The sequence below is a fragment of the Mus caroli genome, unplaced genomic scaffold (genome assembly GCF_978045245.1).
Source record: "Mus caroli unplaced genomic scaffold, Mus_caroli_1 scaffold_6, whole genome shotgun sequence".
In the NCBI taxonomy this organism is placed as follows: Eukaryota; Metazoa; Chordata; class Mammalia; order Rodentia; family Muridae; genus Mus; species Mus caroli.
In genome coordinates, this window is record NW_028227261.1 from 22,217,721 (window position 1) to 22,242,500 (window position 24,780).

Genomic DNA, 24,780 nt, shown 5'->3' on the forward strand with positions numbered 1-24,780 from the left:
GGTACTCTTACCTGGGGACTAAAGTCAACTCTTTATACTTGTATGGCCAGCACTCTACCAGTTCCCTGTCCCCAAGTGACCCTCCTTACCCGCCTGCAGTTTCAGGTCTGTGCGGCTGCTGAAGAATGACCCTGTGAGCTTCCAGAAGTTTCCCTACAGTAATGAGGACGAGGCCTGGAAGACATACCTGGAGAACCCTTTGACGGCTGCCACCAAGGCCATGATGAGAGTAAACGGGGACGAGGAGAGTGTGGCTGCTCTGAGCTTCCTCTATGACTACTATATGGTAGGCTTACCCCCTCAGGCCGGGTACATGGCTGCAAAGTGTCTCCATTGCCAGGCCTCGGGGCTCAGCAGCCCCTCTATGCAGGGCTTTTGCATAGGCCGTTCCTCTTTTTCTGACTAAACCCTACCCTCAGCCTGGGCCTCAGCCCAAATGTACCCTCATTTTCTCATGACACAGGAAGTCCGTGGAATCTCCTGGGTCTCAGTTCTGTATCACCAGATCCTTCCACCCTCCCCTCCATCCCTCTCCTTCCAAACACCGTGTGCCCACACATTTCCGACTCCCTACAAGATAGCTCCTGGAGAGTGGCTACACATCTTGACCATGGCTGAAGTCCCAGCAGCCCATACAACCCGCCACCTGATGTACAGCACACATTGCTTGAATGGATTCCTGGCTTGGCCAAGCACCCTGTATCTCAGCTGTCCCCAGCAGCCATCTGTTCTGCCCTGTCCCTTGGGCCATCCTAGCTTCCCGCTATCCCCATCCGCTGTTCTAATCCCACCAACTGTAACAGCCTCTTCTTTTCCCTAATGTCTCCCTCTCCTTCCAGCCTCTGTCTCCAGGCTACCTTTTCTTGTCCCTATTTGCAGGTCTTGGCTTTGACTCTGGGGACTGTTGGTTCTCAGGCATGGATGGGCATCAGGCCCTTTCACCTCTGAATCAGTTTATCAGTCACAGATAGGAACTCACAACATACCCCCACCATCCCTTGCAGTGCCTATGCCTATGCCAGACATTGCTAATAGATTGCAGCTTGCTTCGTCACAGAACATCTATGAGACCTACCTGTTTGAGTATCTGAATTGCCACAGCGAGCAATGCTGTCCAGCACGGGACGGGTCGGGGGTGGGGGTGAGGGTGGGGATGTCGCTCCAATAAATCTGCCTGGATTTGTTGAGACAACGGGCCCTGAATGTGAACATTCAAACCCTGTGTAGGGGTCAGAGGTAGGGGTGTTTGTCCACCCTAATGTGGGAAGGGAGGTGAATTCTCCGCATGATTTTCGAGGTCCAGAGAGACTGAGGTGTACAGTTCCTGACAGAGAAGGCCCCAGGCTGTCTCTGGTCCTCATCCCAGCGTAGCTTGGCACACACCCCTCACCCCCACCCTCCGCCTGTTGTCTACCTGCAGGCTGTTAGCATCTGGATCCTGTCTAGCTCAGGCCAACAGAATGGAATTTGATCGGCTACTCCAGCTCAGGGTCACGATGGAAGCCAGAATTCTCCATCTATCTTCAGATCCCAGCCTGGAGTTCACCAGGAGAGGCTAGACTGTAAAATAAAATCCCTGCAAGAGGTCATTTTCAGGGCTGTGCCTCTGCCCCTCAATCCTGCTCAGTGTACCAACAGTTCTCTCTGAGGCTGGTATGAGGTCCAGAGGTGATTTGTGCCTTGTCCAAGGACACACAGCCAATATGCGGTAGATCTAGGAAGGGAATCAAGAAATGGACTTAGAGTCTATGTAGAAATAACATGTGAAGCCTACACTCCTTGAAGCAGAGTTTCTGACCCTTGCTATCCCTACCTAGGTCATACTAGTGACAGTAATAGCCATTCAGGGTAATGAGAAACATTAAATTAGAAGCATTTTATACAAGGTCTCACTTGTTACAAGTGTTCTTTTTGAAAAAGCTGCTGGTTTTGTTTTGTTTTGTTTTGAATCTATAGCTTTAGACTTTCCTTGAAGCAGGAGTTATAATCCCCTATTTAATGTTTGAAGGAATTGGGTCTCAGAGAGGTGCAATCCTTTAGCCAGAGTCACACAGCACTTTTACGTGGTGAAACACGTCAGCCAGGTTAGTCTGATGCCCACTAGCAGGCTCTCAACTAGAAAGCACAGTGAGGTGCTGTCCACCCTGTACCCCGGGGCTCCATCTCTGTGGTAGCCAGAGGACCTGCCAGCTTGAAACACTCACTTTTCTCCCAAACGTGCCAGGGCCTCAGGCCCTGGAGAATGGGAGGGTCCCAATAGTCAGGCCCCAGCCAAGAGTCACCCATCAATCTACCCCTCTTCTCGCAGGGTCCCAAGGAGAAGCGGATACTGTCCTCCAGCACTGGTGGCCGGAATGACCAAGGAAAGAAGTAAGCTACTCAAGGCCATCTCTGTCTCTTTAGACCCTTACCTTCTCTGCTCTGTTGGGGACCCCTGAATGCTGGCAGACCTGCCTGTTAAGCAGAAGGGGTGTGGTGCTGGAACCCACAGTACTTCTTAGCACTCCTATATTTTAACTTCCTTTAAGATTCTTGCAAAATAGTCACAGTCTACAGTTGTATATAAAGTCAGAGCTTTTGTGCAGTACTCAACCTGCCCCCTGAGCAGTTTGGAATATATTCATTTGCTGACCTTTTTCTGAGCACACATCCACCGTCTCCCAGGCACACAGCTACCTCCCAGACACACCCCACAGAATATCTCAGTCCAGCTGTTTTCAAGTGGGGACATTTTGGCACAGGGACATTTGGCTCAGAAAAAAATGGCTAAACTTTCAGTGTTCTAAGTTAACTAGCTCTGTAACAGCTAAAGCAAGTTGTCCCCTCAGCCCAGAGCCTGGGGGAAATTACCATTTCTTACCCTCTCCCTCTCTTGTCAATGTGGCCAACTGGCCTGCTTAGAGTCTAGCTTCTCACATGCCAGGAAGGCCTAAATCTTACATAGGATCACCATCAGCCCAGTGTAGAGAGATGACGCATGCTCACTTTTACGGTCTCTCTCCTCCAGGTTCTACCACAGCATGGACTATGAGCCGGATCTTGCCCCCCTCGAGAGCCCCACACACCTCATGAAATTTTTGACAGAGAACGTGTCTGGAAGTCCAGACTACACAGACCAGCTCAAGAAGAACAATCTGCTAGGCTTGGAGGGGGTTCTACCCACCCCCGGCAAGACCAATACCGTCCCCCCAGGTCCGAGTAAACTGGAAGCCAGCTCCATGGACAGCTACCTCTTGCCCGCCAGTGACATATATGACAATGGCTCCCTCAACTCATTATTTGAGAGCATTCATGGGGTTCCACCCACACAGCGCTGGCAGCCAGACAGCACCTTCAAAGATGACCCACAGGAGGTGAGGGCCTGCCCCTGAACCCCTCACAGCACCCCTGGATCTGTGTTTGCATGCACAGAAGGAGAAATGACAGTACGAAGGTCAGAGCTTTGCCGCAGATGGGAGAAAGTTCTAGACCTGAGGCAGGGCTGCTGTGTACAGCCATCCAAATTTGCACTGCACAGTCACGCGGCTGTGTGTGCAGCCCTGGGCCGAGCCCCTGCAGCCTGAACATGGCCACTTATTCTCCTGTGCTTGTGTTTCTCTACAGTCGCTGCTCTTCCCTGATATTCTGAAGACATCCCCGGAACCCCCATGCCCAGAGGATTATCCAGGCCTCAAGAGGTAACTTGGTTTCCTAGAACGTCTGGGCAGGCGGCTGAAGACAGAGACCTACAGCCCCCCTAGAACACAGCAGACTCCACAGCCCCCCTAGAACACAGCAGAACCTACAGCCTGTTCCTGGGCTGTGAGCTCAGCACCCTGTTAGAAACACACATACCTGTGAGCTCAGTCCTTGAGAGGCAGAAACCGGAGGATCAAGATGAGTTTGAGGTCAGCATGGACTTTGTAGTGAGTCTGAGGCCAGCCTGGACTAAATACCGAGTTCCTAGCCAGTCTGGGCTATGTAGTAAGATCACCTCTCAACCCTCCTAATCTCTCCAAAAACATAAAACTGAGGCTCAAATTGTCTTAAGCCTCCCTCTCCATCACTACCACCCATGGCTTTGTCCCTACCCTGGATCTCCCTGGTTTCCTTTAGACTCTTTTGTTCAGTTAGAACATGTGTCAACAGAGACCATCCCTGGTCAGGAGATTGACTTAGGTCACCCAGCAAGCCCACCTCACACCCAGAGCCCTCCCCCATGCTCCCAGGACACCTCCACCCATAGCCTGTCTCACCACCCTCTCGCTCCCCACAGCGACTTTGAATACACCCTGGGCTCCCCCAAAGCCATTCACATCAAAGCAGGGGAATCACCCATGGCCTACCTCAACAAGGGTCAGTTCTACCCCGTCACCCTACGCACCCCAGCGGGAGGGAAAGGCCTCGCTCTGTCCTCCAGCAAAGTCAAGGTGTGTGGGACAGTTTGGGGAGGATGTCACTGGCAAGCTTTGCTGGGGAACGCTTGTCAATTGAGAGGGGGGAAGAGGAGGGGGCATAAGGTGGGGCGGCTGGGCCATGCTCTGGGAGGGAGCCTGGGGCCTGGGCCTCCAGACCAGGGTGACATGACCGCTGTACTTACAGAGCGTGGTGATGGTCGTGTTCGATAACGACAAGGTCCCCGTGGAGCAGCTGCGTTTCTGGAGGCACTGGCATTCCCGGCAGCCCACCGCCAAGCAGCGCGTCATCGACGTAGGTGAGAGAGAACCCCGTGCCTCTCCTACTCCAAATCAAACCCAGTAGGGCTCGGGGCAGGAGATCACATCTGCTGATGGAAACAGCAGCCATCTTCCCTGCTGTGCTCCGGGATAGGTGGGGTGTGGGAGCCCTGGCAGTGCCAGTGAATGGGCCCCAGGATGTAGGCTGCCATGGGGTTCAGCATGGAACCGAACTCGGAGGTCAGATGACAGAGTTGTATTCCCAGCCCTTCGTAAAATTGGCATGGTGGCACAGACTTGTAATTCCTGCACGAGGGAGGTGAAGGCTGGAGCATCCGTTAGGTCATCTTGAGTACACAGAATTCAAAGCCAGCCTGGGCTACCCAAGGCCCTGTCTTAAAAAAGAAGCAGGAAAGCCGGGCAGTGGTGGCGCACACCTTTAATCCCAGCACTTGGGAGGCAGAGGCAGGTGGATTTCTGAGTTCGAGGCCAGCCTGGTCTACAGAGTGAGTTCCAGGACAGCCAGGGCTATACAGAAAAATTCTGTCTCAGAACCCCCCCCCCCAAAAAAAAGCAGGAGGAGAAGAGGAGGTGTGTTCCTGGGCCATCTTGTTCCTAGACCACCCCAACCAGCTAGACATCCAGCCCAATCCTGGCTCCATCCTTTCCTGTGTGCCTTTATGACTTATGTCCCCTCCCCTCCCTGTACCTCTGTTTATCCAACTGTCAAATGTCAGGTGGCCAGCGGCTTGGCTGTACACAGGTTGGGACTGGTCAAGGACTTGGCTGAGAGGTTGGACAACGGAGCAATTAGGAGACTGGGCTTAAGAGTCAAACAGTGGGCTGGTGAGATGGCTCAGTGGGTAAGAGCACCCGACAGCTCTTAGCTCTTCCAAAGGTCCGGAGTTCAAATCCCAGCAATGATCTGACGCCCTCTTCTGGTGTGTCTAAAGACAGTGACAGTGTACTTACATATAATAAATAAATAAATAAATAAATAAATAAATAAATAAATCTTTAAAAAAAAAAAAAAAAAAAAGAGTCAAACAGTGTGCTCCTTGCTCCCTGTCCCTACACCTGCTGCCTCACCATACATCCCTTGCTATGTGGTCCTCGCTAAATTACCTCAGAGACTGTCTGTCACACTCCCAGACTAACCTCTGAACCACAACTTGGGGGGTCAGCAAGCATGTCCTTGCCTGGGGTGAGGTGTGGTTCATAGCCCCTTCCCACAGTGCCCCAGTCTCTTTCGCACTGACCCTCTGGTCTCCTACACTTCCAGCCGACTGTAAGGAAAACTTCAACACCGTCCAGCACATTGAAGAGGTGGCCTATAACGCGCTGTCCTTTGTGTGGAATGTCAACGAGGAAGCCAAGGTCAGTGTGGGCTTGGGTGGGGCTGTTGTGCCTGGGAAAGGCTTGAGGGGCCCAAGGGTGGTGGCACCCAGGTGGTGGTATTCATACTTGACAGAGACACAGGCTCTGGGCTGACAAGCTGGGTTGCACCCAACCTGTCCCCTCAGAAGCCATGTCACTGTGTTTAACTATTGCCCAAATGACTGGTTGTCATAGGGATGGGGTGACTGGCAGATGTCAGCATCCCTATTCTTCAGATAACTGAGCCTCACAGGAAGGGGCGTGCTGACACCGGCTCAGAAGTAGCAGGGGAGGGCTTGAACCTCGGCACTGGCTTCTTAGATGCTGCAGGCAGTGGTGAGCTCCCATTGCCATGTCTAAGAGACTAGAACAAGGACATGGGGTTGGTTGAGGGAGAAGGCAAGGAGAGGGAGCCCCACTGGCTTCCTTCAGGCAGTTTGAACCCCGAGGATTCTCCCTAGCCAGGTGCCTGAGCCCATCACCAGCTGAGCACTTACAACTTCTCTGTGTTGTGGAAATAGCACCAGCTTGACCCTCAGGGGCTGGGTGACCTCTCTCCAGTCAGTCCCTCTACACCCTGAACAGGTTCACCACACCCACTGAGCCTGGGACCTCTCATCCCAAAGGCATCTGTGGACCCCTGCCTCCCCTGGAGGAACATAGAGAAGATATGAGGGGGACAGGCCCAGCTGGCATGGTTGTTATTCAAACAGAGCTGGGGGCTAGAGGAGGAGCCTGCCAGTCAAGGGAGGTGGGAGAGTCTCTTGGAAAGGGAGGGGTGGGCCAGGGAAGTGGGAGAGTTTCATGGGAAGGGAGAGGTGGGTTTCGGTGGGGATTTTTCTCACGGCCTGCATGCCCTCAGGCCTGGGTCTCAGTATTAGCTGGGAGCCGGTGGAAGCTGTATCATAGCTGGGTCGTGTGAAAGGAGCTCCCACAAAGCCTGTGACCAGGGGGGGGGGTTTGTAAAGATGCTCCTCCCCTGACCCTCACCCCCACTGTTCAGGTCAAGATTGTTTCTAAGGGGAAAATGTTCCAGAGACCAAGCCTAGACTGGGGCAGTAGAGTCTGACCCTGAGCCTGCCAGGGCTGAGACAGGCCCCAGGCTGGCCTTTGAGAAAACGCAGGCTGTCTGTAGACTTGGAACCAAATCTTCACTAGAATGAATCCCCAGCATCTCTGACTGACAAGAAGTGTGAACTCTCCCAGCCCCACGGGATGCATGCGTTTACCTGTCCTCATCTGCATATAAAACAAAAGGGGTCTGCAGAAACCCAAAGCATCTATCCAAGCTGCAAGCTGGCAGACTTCCCACAGATTAGGCAGATTAGGAGGTCCAGGTCCAAGCTCATGCCCTGACCCCCTAGGGAATGGGCTGCAGCCATCCTGTCTCAGCTGGGCCTGCGTGGCTGTAGAATAGAGATTACCTGGGTAGCCACTAGCCACTAAAGGCACAGGACTATTGAACAGCAAGAACTGGGATCTCATGCTGGCTGTAATTGGTCCTTAGAGTGAAGTGTCACCTCCTGTGTGCCTGATCAGTAGGGAAGCTGTGTCCCCCAACTTGTGCTTCAAACTGAAGAGAAATCAACCTTCAGACCTACAGACCCCAAAAAATCCTTAGTGCCCTCCCAGGGTGGGGTGAGCCCAGTGAGCTACAGGGGGGACACCAGCCTGGCTCCAGCTGCACCCCTTCCCATCTGTGAAAGGGAGGCAGATAGTGATGCCTGTCCTCGGGGCCCAAGATGGCTGAAGGGTAGTCACTGAACTCTCAGATCTGAGTAGACCACTTATCTGACTCCCTGCTCTCTCCCTAGGTGTTCATCGGTGTCAACTGTCTGAGCACAGACTTCTCCTCGCAGAAGGGAGTGAAGGGTGTCCCCCTGAACTTGCAAATTGACACCTATGACTGTGGAGCAGGCACTGAGCGCCTGGTGCACCGTGCTGTCTGCCAGATCAAGATCTTCTGTGATAAGGTGTGTGTGTGTGTGTGTGTGTGTGTGTGTGTGTGTGTGTATGTAGTGCATGAGTATGTGTATGTGTGTGTAGTGTTCATGAGTGTGCATGCATGTGTGTGTGTGTGTAGTGCATGAGTATGTGTGTAGTGTGTGTAGTGTGTGTGTGTGTGTGTGTGTGTGTGTGTGTGTGTGTGTTTGGAAGAGCAGGAGACACTACTTGCTTCTCTGGAAAGCCAGTCCCTCTCTGTCGATTCCTCTGTGTGTTTGTCCCAGCTCCTCTCAGTATCCATCTCTGCATCTGTATTTCTGCACCTTTCTGCAAGGTCTGTAAATCGGGCTCTATGGCTACATTGTCTCTGCTAGTCCTCCTCATTCCTGCTCATCTCCCCCTCCCCCCACTTCCCTCCGGCTCCACCATCATAAACTTCCTTCTTCATCTCTCTCAAGACCTGAGCCGACTTCAGGGAAGCTGGGCCTTAGGCCGGGACTCGCCCATTTCCCTCTTTCCCTGTGACCTGGCCCATATTCAAGATGCAAAGTAGCAGCTGTGGACATGGCGAGCCCCTCCCCTGGCCCCTCCCCTGCCCCCCTCCCGTGGCCCCTGGTGAGCACCACCTCTCTTTGCAGGGAGCCGAGAGGAAGATGCGAGATGATGAACGGAAGCAGTTTCGAAGGAAGGTCAAGTGCCCAGACTCCAGTAACAATGGTCAGTAAACAGTGGACAGGGGGCCAGATAGGGTAGGCCAAAGGGAAGGAAGACAGAGAAGATGGTCAGGGGGTTGTGTGTAGGGACTTTGGGGCTCAGTAGCTTCTTTTGTTTCAGCAGGAATCAAGGGCTGCCTGCTGTCAGGCTTCAGGGGCAATGAGACCACATACTTGCGGCCAGAAGCTGACCTGGAGACCCAGCCTGTGTTGTTTATCCCCAATCTGCATTTTTCCAGCCTACAGCGCCCAGGAGGGGTGAGGAGAGGGCAGGTGGGAAAGGGACCAAGCGGGCCCTGGATCCAGATAGGGCCCGCCTAACCACACTGCTGGGGGTTTCACATGCTACTGCCGTGATGGTATTAGGGTGTTTCCTGGACCTGCTATTGAAAAGCGGAAAGAAAATTGCTTCTGTTGAACAGCAAGGAGTTTAAAAATGACCACTGACCCTGTGGGTATATAGCCTCAGGAACCAGTCGTGAGGAAAAGAGAAATGGATTCTCTATCCATCAAACTCTCTTTGGGCTCACATGGAAAATGTCAGTTGGAGCTACACCCAGGCTGGGTGGCTGGTCCCAGGGAACAGATATGAGAGCCCAGCAACCCTACAGCATCTTGACCCTTTCTGCACCTCTATGAGTCACCAATACTGGGTCCAAGGGTTGGTATAGAGGCACACTCCTAAAATCACATGGCCAGAATGTGAACCCACTCTGAAGCCTCGATCAGGATCCAGGTGCCCTTGGCCACTCATTGGCTGCTCCACCTGTCTCCCCAGCCAGGGATGCTAACCCAGAGCATCTGCAGCCTGGAGGCACGAGCGAGGCCTTAACTGAGCTATGTTCTCTCCCTCTTGCATGCCCATCCAATGTGTTCCCTTTGCCAGACAAGGTCAAGAGCAAGCTTCATTCTGCTCTGCTTCCATCACTATCAGCTGGTCCCTTTCTTGACTTGAAGGCCCAGCCCCCAGGCTCCTCAGGAGCGTTTGAAGGCCAGGCCATGGTGCCTGATTAAGTCCTTGGTGTCTGACTTAGGAGGTACATCACAGAGCTGGATACAGCCGCCAGTACAAAGTAGCTCAGACACGCCCAGAAGCATATCCCATCCTTTCTGCTCTCCTGGAAGCAGCCTGGGCAGTAGTATTGGCCTTTCTATATTGATCCTGTTATAGCCTGAGGCCCCAGGAAGGAAGATGTTCACTTAGTGGCCCCAACTGGGTAGGCAGCTATTCTGTGGGAAACCAGTGTCTGTACCCAGTGGGGAAGAGAGCACAGGATGGCCCTGAGCCATCTCCTGCCCTCTCTGGCCCTGAGTGCTCACCCCACAGGACCACATGGGGACACCCAACGGGCAGCACAGTAGCAGTAGCGCCAGGCATGCAGTGTGCTCAGAGACTTCAGCTCCATCTCCAGCTTCAGCTCCAGCTTCCCATGATCCCTGGTCCCCAGCGGCAGGCCCAGTAGCTGCAGCTCCCCACCTCCTCTGGGCTTGCTGCTGGGTCACCAGCCTGCCAGCAATACTGCAGCAGTTCGGTTGTGTCCCTGAGTCCCCAGTACAGCAGCCTGATCTGGACAGTTCCCCTCAACTGACTTAGGGAACCCTCAGTGCAGAACATAGGGGACTCTAGCATAATACCCACCCCCCTTCCTTCCCAGGCTGCTATTGTCCCTGACCAGAAATGTCTATTCTCTCTGTTGCAGGTTGTCCCCTCAGCAGGACACAGCAGCTCTGACAGGTACAGGAACAGCAGCCAGGGGTCCTGTCCTTTCTTAATACTGTATCCCTCACGTTGCCTCCTGTCTTTCCCCTGCTCCCTGGAGCCAGGCCTGGGTCCTCCCTTCACACTGAAACCACCTGGGTTTTTATGGGCTTCCTTTACATGGAAAGTTGGCAAATCTCTGGTGAGACACCTGCTTGTAAAAAAACTAAAGGCAACGAAAAGCCTCTGAGATGGGGATACAGATTCGGGGGAGCACAAGCCAGAGCTATGCTGGACACCCCTCTCCCCAGCATGTCCCCTTCAGAGGCCACAGTCACCCGTGCCCCTCCCTCTGCCGGTCAGAGCCTCTGTCCCAGCAACCCTGGGGGGACCCCCGAATGTTTATAGAGGGTGAGGCAGAAGGGCGGAACAGCATGACTATGTGGCCGTAACTGGCTTGGCTTTGCATGCAAGCCGTCTGCTGGAATCCATTTCTCCCTATAAACAGCCATGTATGTTTTTCATAAGGAGCTTTTCTCCAAATTCTCTCACCATGAGTGACAGAGCTCATTCATATTCTCCAGCTACTAAGTCACAGGGACAGGACTGAACCAGAGCTGGCTTGCTCTAGGCCCCATGGTCCCTACTCCCTCCCAAGGCTCTACCCATCCCTGGCTCACTTCTTTTAGAAGACATAATGTGGGCGGTGCTAACAGTTCACTTTGATTAAGGCCAAGCATGCCTCGTGCCACCTCCTATAGCATGACAGCTCTCCCCATGGCCGGCTTCTCTAATGTGTCATTTGAGGTTAAGGAACACAGCCTGGCATGCTGCCAGCATGTGGCAGGGCTGGGGTCTGACCCAGCTAGACCTGTACCCAATCTTAGGACTTCACCTCTATCCTAACACACTGTTAGCCTTTCCTGGTTCCTGCTCTGCCCTAAGGGCCCCGGGGTGGGTTGTGGGGGCAGCTGTCCTCACCCGCCCCTCTCTGCTGCCCTACAGGCTGCCTCTGAAGCGAACCTGCTCACCCTTTGCTGAGGAGTTTGAGCCTCTTCCTTCCAAACAAGCCAAGGAAGATGACCTTCAGAGAGGTACACAGAGTCTCAGAGTCCATCAGATCCCCCCAGAGCCTTCCCAGAAGCCCCCCACCCACCCCATGACTTTCCTGAAGTCCCCCCACCCAAGGCCTGATTCACTCCTTGGAGAGTGTTTAGGCCAAGATTTGGGGATGACTGAGAACACTCCAGGGCTCAGACAGATGTCACAGAGATAAAGGACATGTGGCTTTGACCCTGTTTGGACATGGCTCTCCCAAGGCAGCAGCACGGGTGACAAGCTTATTGGGTTGGAAGAGGCCTTTGGTTCTCTAAGTAGCTAAGAGTTGGATGGACTTCTATGTCTGGTCGTCTGGCTTTGACATTCTTAAGCCTGCGACTGGAAGGAGGGTGGGGGGTGGGGAACAGAAGTCCTGGAGGCTTAGATGACCTTAGAAAACCCAGGGCCTCCAGTAAGTCAGGAACCGAGCTTAGTAAATGCACTCGGGGTTCCCAGATACTGCTCCTGATTTCAGCAGCAGCTCTGAAGTAGGCGGCAAGGACCCCAATGCACACACACAGTAATGCCAATGGAGCTGAAATGACCTTTTCAAGGTCACTGGCTGCCATGTAATAGAGCCAGACCCAAGATTCAAACTCCGGCAAAGCAGGGCAGTTTGGAAAGGACTGGATGCAAGCACACCCTTACATGCCTTTTGAGAGCCTTCTCCATCCCCTGCCCAGACCCCTACCCCCCACCCCACCCCCTACCCCCATGCTCAACGTCCTCTGTTCTTGGTTTTCAGTTCTGTTGTATGTGAGGAGGGAGACAGAGGAGGTGTTTGATGCGCTCATGTTGAAGACCCCGGACCTGAAGGGGCTGAGGAATGCGGTAAGGTGCCTCATTTCCCACAGGAGGGCTCCGGTGGTCTGCTCTTCCCACCCCACAGAGGGGCCAGGGCCCTGCTAGGGGGTGTGCCTTGCGATCTTATCACCCTGTCAGAACCCTGCTCCACCCTGAGAGTCACTCACACCGTAAATCCTCCTTAATCTGTCTGACAGCCCAGGGCTTTTGTTGGCTTTGCAAACCTGTTTCTGTTTTAATGGGAGTGAAAAAGCCCTCCACAAAAAGACCAGGCCCCAGAGACGCTCATATTTTTCCCCTCCCAGGGTGGCCTCATTCCTTGGGATTGCAGGACTCCGGGGTGGCTGAGGGCGAGGGCAGGACTGTATCTGGACCAGGAGACCTTCCCCAACCCACCCCCACCCCCAGTCACCTGAGTACAGCCCAGCCTGGGCAAGTTGAGGGTCACCAGGGCTTTGGACTTGAAGGTGAAACCTCATGGGACAGCTGAGCCCCTGTAGCTGGGGGACCCTTGGCAGCCTTGGTGACCTGCTTAATGGAGACCCACGGGCCAAGCGTTTTGTTCTGTCTGCTGTGCGTGACTGCCTCCTCCCTTTATCGACTGGGCATCACCTCGCTCTGAGAGGCCAGGGACTGGCAAAGGTGGCATAAGTGCCAGTTAAGCCCAAGTTTCCTGCCCTCCGGGCTGTCCTGCTCTTATAACATATTGTCGGCCTGCTTGGCATCAGCCCCAGGAAGTTGGGCTCACAAAAAGTCATTAATGTCACTTGAAAGCAGATAGAATCTTTGGGCTGAACGGCAAGGTTGGGCAGCACATTAGCTTCGCCGGCACCCACTCTTGGCTTCTCTGCTTCCCTGGAAGCAGAGCTTGCCGCTCTTCACAGAGCCCTGGCAGCTTCTGGTTACACTGCTGTTAGAACAAAGTCTAGGGACATTTCTAGCTAGGAGGGATCTCTGTGAAATTTACCCAGGACACCGAACTCTTCCTCGTTCTCAACTGCCCAGAGGGGACCACGAGCCAGGCCTGTCCCAGGCCTGTCCCTAACTGAAGCTTTAAACCAGCCTGCTCCACTGGGCACCAGTATTTGACTGAGAGCTGACAGTGGGCCAGACCTGGTCCTTCCCGAGTTCTTTTCATTGTCCAAAAGTGAAACTAAGAGAGGCACAGGAACACTGTTCTACAACTCCCCCAGTATGGTGGCACACACCTTTAATCCCAGCATTCCAGAGGCAGGTACAAGCACATCTCTATAAGTTCGAGGCCAGCCTGGTCTACATAGTAAGTTTCAGGACAGCCAGGTGATAGAGAGAGAGACCCTGTCTCAAACAACAACAACAATGACAAGTTAGGCAGCTCTCGTGTGGGCAGGGACCACTCGCCTTGGTTCAGGCAGGCTGCTCAGCCAAGCTTAGAGCCACAGCTGCCTCACCTAGAGAGGAAGCTCTCATGTGGACCTAATGGGTCTTTAGGCTCTGAGCCAGGCTTGGGCACTTGGCGCTCCATGGGCCAACCCCATCAGCTGCAATTATGAACTCCTGCTCAGGAGAGGGACATGCGGGGTACCCCACCTAAAAGCAGGTCCTGGAGCACGCCCATTGCTCCCAAGACAGTGACAATGACACTCATGGGGGCTTTGGTACATGGCAGGAGCTGGCGTGAACATATTACATCATCAGCCAATCATTTAATTCTCTCAGCAGTCCTCTGGGGGTGGGGCGGGGGAGGCATTCTTGCTGTCCCCACAAAGAGTCTGCATGAGGTCACCAGCCAGTGAAAAATCAGTCCTTAAACACAGATCCACGCCGGGCATGGTGGCACATGCCTTTAATCCCAGGACTCGGGAGGCAGAGGCAGGCGGATTTCTGAGTTCGAGGCAAGCCTGGTCTACAAAGTGAGTTCCAGGACAGCCAGGACTACACAGAGAAACCCTGTCTGGAAAAACCAAAAAAACCAAAACCAAACCAAAACAGATCCAAATGTCAGACCCTAGGTGAGAACCAAAGGAAACGGAAGATGCTCAACTAGATATTTTATAGACACTAAAATGCAGTTTGCTAAGGGTTTCTTGTGATTTGACTTATCATAAGACAATTCAAAATAATATCAAACCCTCTACGTGTGATGTAAATTTATGCATGCACAGCACATAGAGGGGAAGGTGCCCAGGTGACAGTGATGTTCTCCCCAGGGAAATAGGATCATTGTAATTCTCTTTGTTTTCCCGATATTTATGACTTTTATAGCCACCAAGTAAAAGGCAGTAGTATAAAGTATGTATAAATCCAGTTTGGGCCACAGGCAGTGAAACCTTACCGTTTCCTTCCAGATCTCTGAGAAGTACGGCCTCCCCGAGGAGAATATTTGCAAAGTCTACAAGAAATGCAAGCGAGGGTAAGTGCCACTTAAGTCCTCCGTGGGCTGCTCAGAGCTACCAAGGCTGGGCTTGGCCTTGGCAGAGTTACAGAGAGCATGCTCAGTGAGGTGGAGAGTCCCCAAGTCAGGCCAAGGCCATGGTCACTTCTCCACCTGCAGAAACCTGGGTGAGAGTAGGAGGAGGTGCAAGGGTCTTCTCACAAAAGTGACCCTCCTGGCATAGAGGGGGAGTGCGGCTTGCTCATCAGAAGACCCAAGTTCAAGTCCCCAAAACACTGGAGACCAAAGTTCTTCTCTTATTATGTTCATTGTAGCAACCTCCATTCACCCGACTCTCCTGTTGCAGACATCAGACTGAGTCTATCTCATTTAACCCTCGGAGTCACACTGGCACACACACCCACATTTTACATGCAGGGAAACTGAGGCTCGGAGGCAATAAGCAGGGGTGGGTGCAGGAGCAGTGAGCAAGGCACCAGAGGCAAGGAGGCCCGGAGGAGCCTCCCCAGGCAGAGGGTGACAGGAAGGGTTGGCTGCCAGGAGCCTAGGTGGGAATTTGATTGGGGATTAGGTTGAAGAGCCCAGTCAAAAGAAACTCCAAGGTTCTCTTCCCCCTCCAGGCTACAGCAGGCAGGAGAGAAGCAGGCCATACCCTCCAGGACCTGCTAGTCCTCCTGCTGCTCTGTGGGGAGCACAGCTGCACCCCACTAGACAGTCTAACTCCAGCTGCACTTGACCATGACCCACCCAGTGGTCGGCACATTCTCCCATTGAGAATGCCTGGCTTCCTCCAGCCCCGCCCCCTTGTCCTCCCCCTGTGGCTCCCGGGCAAAAGGCTGGAGTGTAGAAAAGGACCCATTTGGTTTGGGTTGCATGAGAATCTAGAGGGTTTTGTCGGTGTGTGGGGTCTCTCCCCTCCCACCAGCCTCCTTCCTCCCCTCTCCCTCCCCTCTCCCCCATCCCATCAAGTTTCGGTTTCATACAGGGGCTCACCCTCTGTCTGGAGTAAGACTGCTTCTCGTCTGCTTTGCCCAGACAAGCCTGGCCCCACTTCTCCTCTAGCGCCACACCCATGTGCCCTGCTTCCTGCCCCTCCTGTGCAGGGTTCCCCTGAGGGACCAGGGATAGTCTGTGTAAGTTGGGAAGTTGATGAGCTGTGAGGCTCAGCGTTCTAGCTCCTGGCTCCTTTGCCGGGAGGCCTTCCCATCAATCCAGGCAGCTGCTCAAACTGTAATGACTTCCATCACGGAAGTTCTTCCCTCGGGCCAGATACTGTCCTGGCATCATCCCAGCTGCCCTTGAGCTTGGCAGGGTCCTCCCCCTTTGAAGCTAAGGTTCAAAGTAGCGGTCCTGAGTTAGAGACTAGCAAAAGAGATTCTCGGTGGCCTAAAGTGCACCCACACACCCACACACACACAGCTTGATCTCACCTCTCCTCCTTGTTCCTCTGACCTATAAGAAATATGCACATATTGTTCGCTCAGCACTGTAGAGCACATGAACTCCACAGCCATGAGAACTTCAGCTCAAAGATGGTCTGTTAGGTCTGAAAGACCATATTTCCATATACGAGTTCACTCAAACATATGTCCACATCAGGAAAGGTGGATATTCTAATCCAAAGCCTACTTTATTCTCACAAGCCTCCTCCCCCCCAAGTCCTCCAGACCAAGGTAGATAAAATCAATTTTACAAGCATCATAGAGTGCTTGAAAGATTAACCAACACACTGCTTTTGCTGGCAGTGGGCCAGGGGGGTTAACTCAATACAGGCGGAGGGGTTGGAAGCTAAGAAGTAACAATAGCTGTTGACAAGTGCCTGCCACTGGCTGGGGACCCAGTTGTCACTGACCTCTTACTGGAGGGTCCACCTTCACACCACTGCCCTGGAGGTGCGCTTATACAGCCCAGTACCCTGAGGCTGATGGATGCTATGCTAGGAAACAGACAATTCAACCCTGAAGTTGCCAAAGCACATACCTTCTCTCCTCCCCACCCAGCCCTGCTCTCTAGTGTATCTCCAGCCTCCAGCCCCCAAGATAATGATCACCTGGGAATGCAGGGTCCTGCCGGCCCCAGACTCTGGGAGCCCCAGCTCCAACCTTTTCCCCAAAAGAAGGCGCTGCCAGCTGGTGCTGACAGATGACAGAAGTAGCCCAGTGGGCTTCTCAGGTTCACTACTGTCCCTGCCACCCTTCCCAGAGTCCTTACAAAAGCAAGCATCTACTGAGCTCTTGCCTGAACATAGATTTTTGGCTTCCTTCCGACTCCCACTAACTTGTATTTATAGGATTTTGTGGCTCCTTTCCCTATCCTGAAAAGTGATATCATAGAAATACAAAGGTCTAGATTAAAACCTGAGCTCTGCCATCTACTAACCGTGGCTACAAAAGAATAGCTTTGTGTCTTTGAATCGTAGCTTCTCCATTCTATTGCCTGGCATGGCATGGTGGTTAAGAACCCAGTCTTCCTTTCTGGGTGAAATTCTGGAGGACAGAATTCAGGTCCAATTAATTTGTGTGCAGGAGCAATGTCCTGCACATGAAAGTATCCAGCAAAAACTGAAAGATCAGAGATAAATGGATATATGGAGGGAGGATGGAGATGGGTGGGTGGGTGGGTGGATGGATGGATGGATGGGTAGATGGATGGACGGACGGACGGACGGATGGACGGATGCTGGATGGATAAATGGGCAGATGGATAGATGGATGGATGGGCAGATGAATGGATGGACAGACGGATGATGAATAGATGAACAGAGAGATGGATAAATGGTTGAATGTATATGCCCAATTCTATTACCTGCTCAGAAGATTAGCAGGGAGACAAAGTGCAGCTCAGGTGACCTCTGGGTGACTTTTCATCAGGGAGGCAGCTCTTACAGGGTACTCTTGATATAAACTATGACTTTGACCCTTTCAGAGCCCATAGCCGTGGAGTTCATGCTTCTTGAACTTCAAGTCCCTGACTTGAGGGTGGAGGCTCCGTCCTTCCAGTCTGTTATATAATCCCCTTGAGATTTCAGCTTGACAGGAATCTACTGAGAGGGGTGTTGTATGGCCCCTGTCTCTAGCTCAGGCCAACACACCTGAGTGGCTCAGTGCAGCCTTCTGTGAAACCCAGATGACTACAACCTCCTGAACTTGAGTTTACAGTCCGAGCCCCCAGTCTAATGACTGAGAACATAGCATCTCTTCCAGAGTTTCACGTTGGTCACTCAAAAGCACCCGCATTCAGCCCAGCAGAAGGGAAGCCATCCACCAGCAGGCACCGGCATGGCATGGCATGGCTGGCAGGCTGGGTTCCGAGCTGAAACTTGACCACTGGAATTCCTCATCTTACAGCCTGGTCTTGAGGGTCACAGAAAGCTACCGAGGTGGCCTGTAGCATTGCTATCAAGCTTGTTGCTCAGAGGGCCATGACAGCCAGCCTGGACACATAATAACTGTGTCTCCCTCCTCTCTCTTCCAGCATTCTGGTTAACATGGACAACAATATCATCCAACACTACAGCAACCACGTGGCCTTCCTGCTGGACATGGGTGAGCTGGACGGCAAGATCCAGATCATCCTGAAGGAGCTATGAGGGCCCGGCCTCAAGCGTCCCACACCCGGGGCCCCGGCTCAAGCCCCGTACAACTCTTCTGTGTCAGCTATTACTTGAAATGCCTTTCTTTGGGAAAGAGGTCTCGCAAGCAACCCACTCAGTGATGTCCAAGCCAGGGAGAGACCAAGAAGGTTCCAGGATCTAAATGTCCCACCCAGGCTCGAACGCACTCCAGAGCTTCCTGAAAGTACCCAGCCCACCAGAGAGTCTGAGCAACACAGATCCAACTGCCTGCTTTCTCTTCTAAGTCCCGCTGCAGAGGCCCTTACAGGGGATGGGGGTCACACCACCTTCTCTGCAGGGCTATACCGGCTGTCTCGATTGGTTCTGATGCTCACTGTTTCCTTTCTACCAACTTCAGACCAGAGAGAGAGAGTTCTCACACTTTGGCCAAATAACTTGAAAACTCATGACTTTCACAGCAGATGCCTTTGTGAGGCCCTTGGAGAGGAAACTTTCTTATTGACTTCCTCGGCACAAGATGTAAGTCACCGTCATCGAGCTGACAGGAACAAATACCCTTGCCACCTACTGTTGTACACATTTCTTATTTACAGTTTTCATTATGTGATATATATATATATATGTGTGTGTGTGTGTGTGTGTAAGTATATATTGTGTACATATATGCAACATTTTGTATGTCCATGTTACATTTTTATCATTTCAAAAATATGTATTTCATATTTCTTGAACTATTTTTTTAGCTGTTTATTCGATTATGCATTTTGTATATCATAGGGTTTAGTAATAAAAGCCTACCTGTGCACACTTCCCCGGTTTTCATGCGCTTCTTCCTTCTGTGAGACTCCAGTGAATCTCAAAGACCCAGAAGAGAGGCTCGGGTCGGGGAGGCTCTTCCTCTTTCTCCCTTCACTGTGGCCTTGTCCCAAGGGCTTCTTGTCCTGTACATGAAGGCTGACAATGGGCATGGCATATTCACCCTGCCAGGCCATAGAATCCACATGTGGTCTCACAAGTCATGACGAGGCTCCTCCATGCAGAGAGCAAGGCCCAGGAAGGTTTACCACCACAGTGATGAGTCCCTCACAGCTAGGCCAGTGGTCCAAAGCTGGGACCCATGCGACCAAGACCTGGGCCCACTCTGCCCCTACTCCTCAGGCTGACACTTTCTCTGGATTTAACTCCAACTGCTCCCCAAAGGCAGCTACACATCACTTCCCAACTGTACAGCAGTGACATCGGATTGGTAACTTGTAGAGTCATGTGCCAGTGTCTAGGCCTCTGGGGCAGGGGGTAACCTCAAACTAAGTGTTGTATCCTCTCCTAGGAGAGCCTCCCTCCCTCCCTCCTCCCTTCTTTTCGTCCTGTCCACAGTTGTATCTACTCCACTTCCTTACCAATAAAATGTAGTGTGGTCCTCACTGGCCTCGGTGTCCCTCAGAGCCTCGGGCTCTCCAGCGAGTCTCAAAGATCCAGGCTGTGGGAAAGGGTCAGCACCCCTGCCTTTTGTCCCAGAAGCTCTGCTTCCCCTGAATTGGGTTTTCTTCTGACTGTCTGAACAAGACTTTTTACACTTTTATGCGTATGGGTGTTTTGCCTGTATGTGTGTCTTTGTGTACTTTTGTTTCTTGGTTTATTTTTAAAGTTTAAGAACCAAGATACTTTTTTTTTTTTTTTTTTTTTTTGGTTTTTCAAGACAGGGTTTCGGGCCCCCCGGTGGAAAGAGAGGCCCATTGGTCATGCAAACTTTATATGCCTCAGTACAGGGGAACGACAGGGCCAAGAAGTGGGAGTGGGTGGGTGGGGGAGTGGGTAGGGGAGCGTGTGGGGGACTTTTGGGACAGTATTGGAAATGTAAATGAAATAAATACCCAATAAAAAAAACGTAATTAAAAAAAAAAAAAAGACAGGGTTTCTCTGTGTAGCCCTGGCTGTCCTGGAACTCACTTTGTAGACCAGGCTGGCCTCGAACTCAGAAATCCGCCTGCCTCTGCCTCCTGAGTGCTGGGATTAAAGGCGTGCGCCACCACGCCCGGCTCCAAGATACAATTTTTAAGAACTCCCAATTCCAACAGAATCCATGGTCAAATATCACAGTCGGCACTGGGCTGCAGGCTACCCACGGGAGGAGCTGGCCTCAGGTGGCGACAAGGACAGGATGCCAAAGGACTCGCAATGCATTTAAGGAATAGTTTAACACACTGGGGAGATAGTTACAGTTTCGCTTTTTTTTTTTTAAGATTTATTTATTTATTATATGTAAGTACACTGTAGCTGTCTTCACACACTCCAGAAGAGGGAGTCAGATCTCGTTACAGATGGTTGTGAGCCACCATGTGGTTGCTGGGATTTGAACTCTGGACCTTTGGAAGAGCAGTCGGGTGCTCTTACCCACTGAGCCATCTCACCAGCCCACAGTTTCGTTTTTATTATTAGATAGGGTCTCACTGTGTGGTTCAAGCTCATCTTAAACTCATTATCCATAGCACTAGGAGGGTGAGCGCACACAACCGAAGATCCACAATGAACAAAATCTCCAGTCTAAAGACAGACTCTGCATGACTAATGCGTCCTCGGGCTTCAACGGGGTTGCTGTGACCTGCTCAAGGGACACTGCAGCACCGGGTTGCATCTCCCAGTCATACCTCCCTGCTGCTGGGACACCACACTATGCATCAGAGCAGAGTCACGTGTGAAGGTGACATGACAGGAGAACAAAGCAGCTGACAGTGCCAGGCACATGCACGACTCCTAACATCCTGTAACTAGTTCTGTAACCCAGAGCAAGGAGGAAATCCCGGCAGGCCAAGGGGGCGCTGCTAGCCTCACTGGTGTATTGGAACCACCTGGCAGCCTCTACCCTGCCCTCGCCTCTAAATTAGCATCCTGGATGAAGGCCCAGGCAATGGCACGTTTTGAAGTTCCCTAGGTGATCATAGTGTGTAATCAATGCTGAGGGGCACTGTTCCAAAGAGGCACTGATGCCTTTGGGTCTCTGTGGCTGCCACCTGCACACAGCAGGCTCGGCAGTCTTGGAACACACGTGCTGTGGGGCGTAGGACATGTACCGGAAACTTGTGCACTCTGTATTACGCCTCCAGCAAGACACCAAAACAGAGCTGAGCGGACAAAAGTCACTTGGTCCCCAAGGACAGCACTCTAACCAGCTTTGAAAAGATCGTCCCCCCTCTTCAAGAAAGTCAGGGGAGGTCAGCCTGCCAATGGCAAGAATAATCCACTCCCTGAAATGAGAAGCCAGGAAGAACAGGAGTTTCTATAGCTTTCACGCTCAGAGGGCAGCTGTTGCCAGTGGGGAGAACACTTCCTGTCTGCAGGTAACTGGAGACAGGAGCTGTTGCAGAGGCCATGGAGGGATGCTGCCTACTGGCTTGCTCTCCACGGTTTGCTCACCTTGCTCTCTTACAGAACTCAGGGCAACCAGCTCAGGGATGGCAGCACCCACACTGGGCTGGACCTTCTCACATCAATCACAAATTATGAAAATGCCCTGCAGGCTTGCCCACAGCCTGATTTTTTTTTAAATGCAGGCATTTCCTCAGTCGAAGTTCCTATCTCTCAAATGCCTTTCGCCTGGGTCAAGGTAGCCAGCACAGGAGAAGTGTGGGGAGAAAGGAATGAAGGAATGGGGGGGGGGATTACCAAAGAGTCGGATGAACACATAAAAGAAGCAAGCTGAAGAACCAAGTGTGTATCAGGCCCAGCACGGCTCACTAAGCTTGCAGCATTGACTTCACATGGGGCATGCGTAAGAGCAGTCTCTCTGGCCCCGCCCCAGACCCATGACGTCTGTATTCTAACCCAATACCCATGGGATTTGCCTGTGCATTATCTGGGAAGCACTTTGAGAGCAGAGCTGTGCATCCCAGTTCTGCCGAGCTGTATCCCAGTCCCACACAGGACTTTATAGGTCAGCCTGCGGCTGCATGGCTGTAATCCATGCAGCACTCGGGATGTTAAGGCAAGAGGATCTGGAGTTCCAGGACAGTTGGACTACAGAGGGAGGCCTTGTATTAAAAAAAAATCAAAACCAAACACACACACACACATACACACACACACACACAGAGAGAGAACTTTAATAACAATGTCTAGATTTGAGCCTGTGAGGCATGAACTAAAGGCTCATCCTAAATGTGGATGGTACCCTCCCATGGTTTACTTCTCTGCTTCCGGTGCCAGCCTTAGCAACCTTAGCTTAGCCATCTTGTGCTCACCCCTGCTAACACACCCTGAGCTCTCCTGACCACCCCATGGTCCCCACCGCGGTGGACCGCGCCCTCACGCTCTGAGCCAAGATTCATCCTTCCTCTTGCAAGTTACCTCTGCCAGATAATCTTGTCAAGTGATGTGAAAGTAACTGAATCCCATGCCCCAGATCAATTAAATGAGAACTTTGAGTTTCAAGTTTGGCATGATCTTGGTGTCGGAACCTCTCTCTGCTCCTAGATGAGCCGTCCATCCGTCTGAGGGTTGGGACAGAATCCTGAGCAGCCCAGGACTTCTTCTGAGTCTCTGAAAACTGTTACATGGACCACGTGAGCTTAGGTCCTCAGTCCAGCCTCGGCCCAGCCTTGGTATCAATGGTGACTTCTTGCAGCCCGCCCTCTCACCCCCACAGAGCAGCCTGTTTCCTTGTCTACTTGGAGAGACAACAACCACACGGTGGAGCATCACGGTGTCGGAAGAGGCCTGACGCAACTTCCTGTACATTGCACCAGCCTCCACCCAGCATGCCCAGGACCAGGGGACTCCATGTGCTAAGTCTGGGTCAGAAGGACCAGGATGGGATCCCCTGATCCTAGTTCACTTTGGATCTAGCCCTGTTGCCAAGAATCTGTGACCAGGCACACAGGCATCTTCAAGTTCTGAATGTCAGCTCTGAACGGTCTTCTAGACCTTCTAACATGGAAGTAGAGAGCCCACCCAAGAGTATCCTCTTTAATAAAATTTATAGTCAACTGCAGCCGTCCTTGGAGATATCGTGTCAAAAACAGACACTCTTAAAACTCCTGTGGCCGGGCGTGGTGGCGCACGCCTTTAATCCCAGCACTCGGGAGGCAGAGGCAGGCGGATTTCTGAGTTCGAGGCCAGCCTGGTCTACAAAGTGAGTGCCAGGACAGCCAGGGCTACACAGAGAAACCCTGTCTCGAAAAACCAAAAAAAAAAACAAAAAAAAAAAACCAAAACAAAAAAAAAAAAACTCCTGTAGCTCTGACACCCATTCATGTGCTGGATGCTAGCACATTAGGTGTGACTCAGCTCACACCTGATCCACTCCACCCACACACCCTAAGACCTGAAGGTGTAGACTTTGAAGTCCTGATTCCGACTGAGTTCTGTCCACAGACAGCAGCCAAGGATCAGAGCAGGGGAGCCCATGATCAGAATCCCTTATGCTTCCCAGGGTAGACCAGGCTACCTTGCCATTCCAAAGCCTTGGCTTGAGGGAATCTGAAGATCACAAAAAGCCCAGCTTCTGTGAGAAGCAAGAATTCCATTTAATTGAATCTGTTTCTTCGTCCCTTCCCTCCTCCTTGCTCATGTCCGCACTCCCGCGCCCCCCACCCCCAGGAAGAGAGCCAGTCAGGCAGCCAGTCCAGATGGGAAGCCCAGGAGGCAGAGTTCTCAGAAAATGTCAAGGAAGGGGCCTTGGGAGGAGAGAAGCCCAGGCAGGTGTTGTGGAAGGGAATCAGGGGCCAGAGGAGAGAAGGGGCGGCTATGAGGATGTCATTTAGGAAAGTGGCAGACATTATCAGTGTCTGGGATAGGGGAGGGTGGAAGGGGATGAGAGAAACGGGAAGGGTGAGAGGCACATTTCATCTTTGTTCTTGGTCAGCTCTCCCACAAGCCATGATCTCTCAGGGACACCGTCCAACTTAGTAACTGATGCCTACCCTACCCAGAATCTGAGTGGGAAGGCAGGAAGGTGACAGAGACCCGGGCAGAGGCAAGTGACTGGGAAGTGAGAACATGAAGGCAAGGGACCCAAAAGTCCTCCATGCCCTGGGGACAGTGGCGCCATGCCTCTCGCTCCAGCTAGAGGCTCTGCCCAGCCTGCTGATGTGTGTGGTGAGTGATTCATGCCTAGTTTCCATGTTCTTGCTGTGTAATAACAAGGCCTAACTGCGGGCAGAGGTGCCTCTGCTGCAGGCACCGCTGAGCCTTCCTGCCACCCAGAAGACAAGGACAATCTGGAGGACAGGGCCTCGGCACCCTGGCTGACTTGCTTCTAATTGACCACAGGCTGCCTTAGCAGGAGACTGGAGCTCCACATTAGAGTCAGTGCTCCAAAAGTCCTGATCTCTGGGAAGGAGAATCAGAACCAGCTTAGAGGCTGACACAGAGGTAGCCAGAGAGCTCTGCTGGGGTGGGTGAGGGGAGCCATGGGAGGGGCAGGGGTGGCCAGTCTCCAGAAGGCAGCTCCAGACAGTATGTGACCCTGGGCTGGGTGTTCTGTTGATAGATGTCTTGAGGAGCAGGGTCAGGGGGCCTGGCGGGCTGAGCCTCGCTCCCTCTGCTCC

The 24,780-nt window shown here is 52.5% G+C and overlaps 2 protein-coding genes across 3 annotated transcripts in view; one reads left to right on the top strand and one right to left on the bottom strand.

Moving 5' to 3' along the window:
- The first annotated feature begins 106 nt into the window (after positions 1-106).
- Positions 107-18,253, top strand: Grhl3 (grainyhead like transcription factor 3). 2 transcript variants are annotated; one of them, XM_021160943.3, is made up of 15 exons: positions 107-286; positions 2,309-2,370; positions 3,008-3,353; positions 3,604-3,677; positions 4,256-4,409; positions 4,582-4,693; positions 5,938-6,032; positions 7,847-8,005; positions 8,615-8,693; positions 8,811-8,947; positions 10,390-10,424; positions 11,394-11,482; positions 12,232-12,317; positions 14,618-14,682; positions 18,139-18,253. In XM_021160943.3, exons 1-15 carry the CDS (start codon positions 221-223, stop codon positions 18,251-18,253), a joined length of 1,674 nt encoding a protein of 557 aa, XP_021016602.2. In that variant the 5' UTR covers positions 107-220. The 2 variants fall into 2 exon arrangements, with proteins under 2 accessions (XP_021016602.2, XP_021016603.1); XM_021160944.1 differs by having other exon boundaries at positions 8,814-8,947.
- A 5,819-nt stretch (positions 18,254-24,072) lies between these two features.
- The window catches only part of Stpg1 (sperm tail PG-rich repeat containing 1), a 45,505-nt gene continuing 44,797 nt past the window's right edge, over positions 24,073-24,780 (bottom strand). The window contains exon 9 of the mRNA XM_021160574.3: positions 24,073-24,780. This exon is cut by the window's right edge and continues 87 nt beyond it. The gene's annotated coding sequence lies outside the window, so the exon portion shown is untranslated.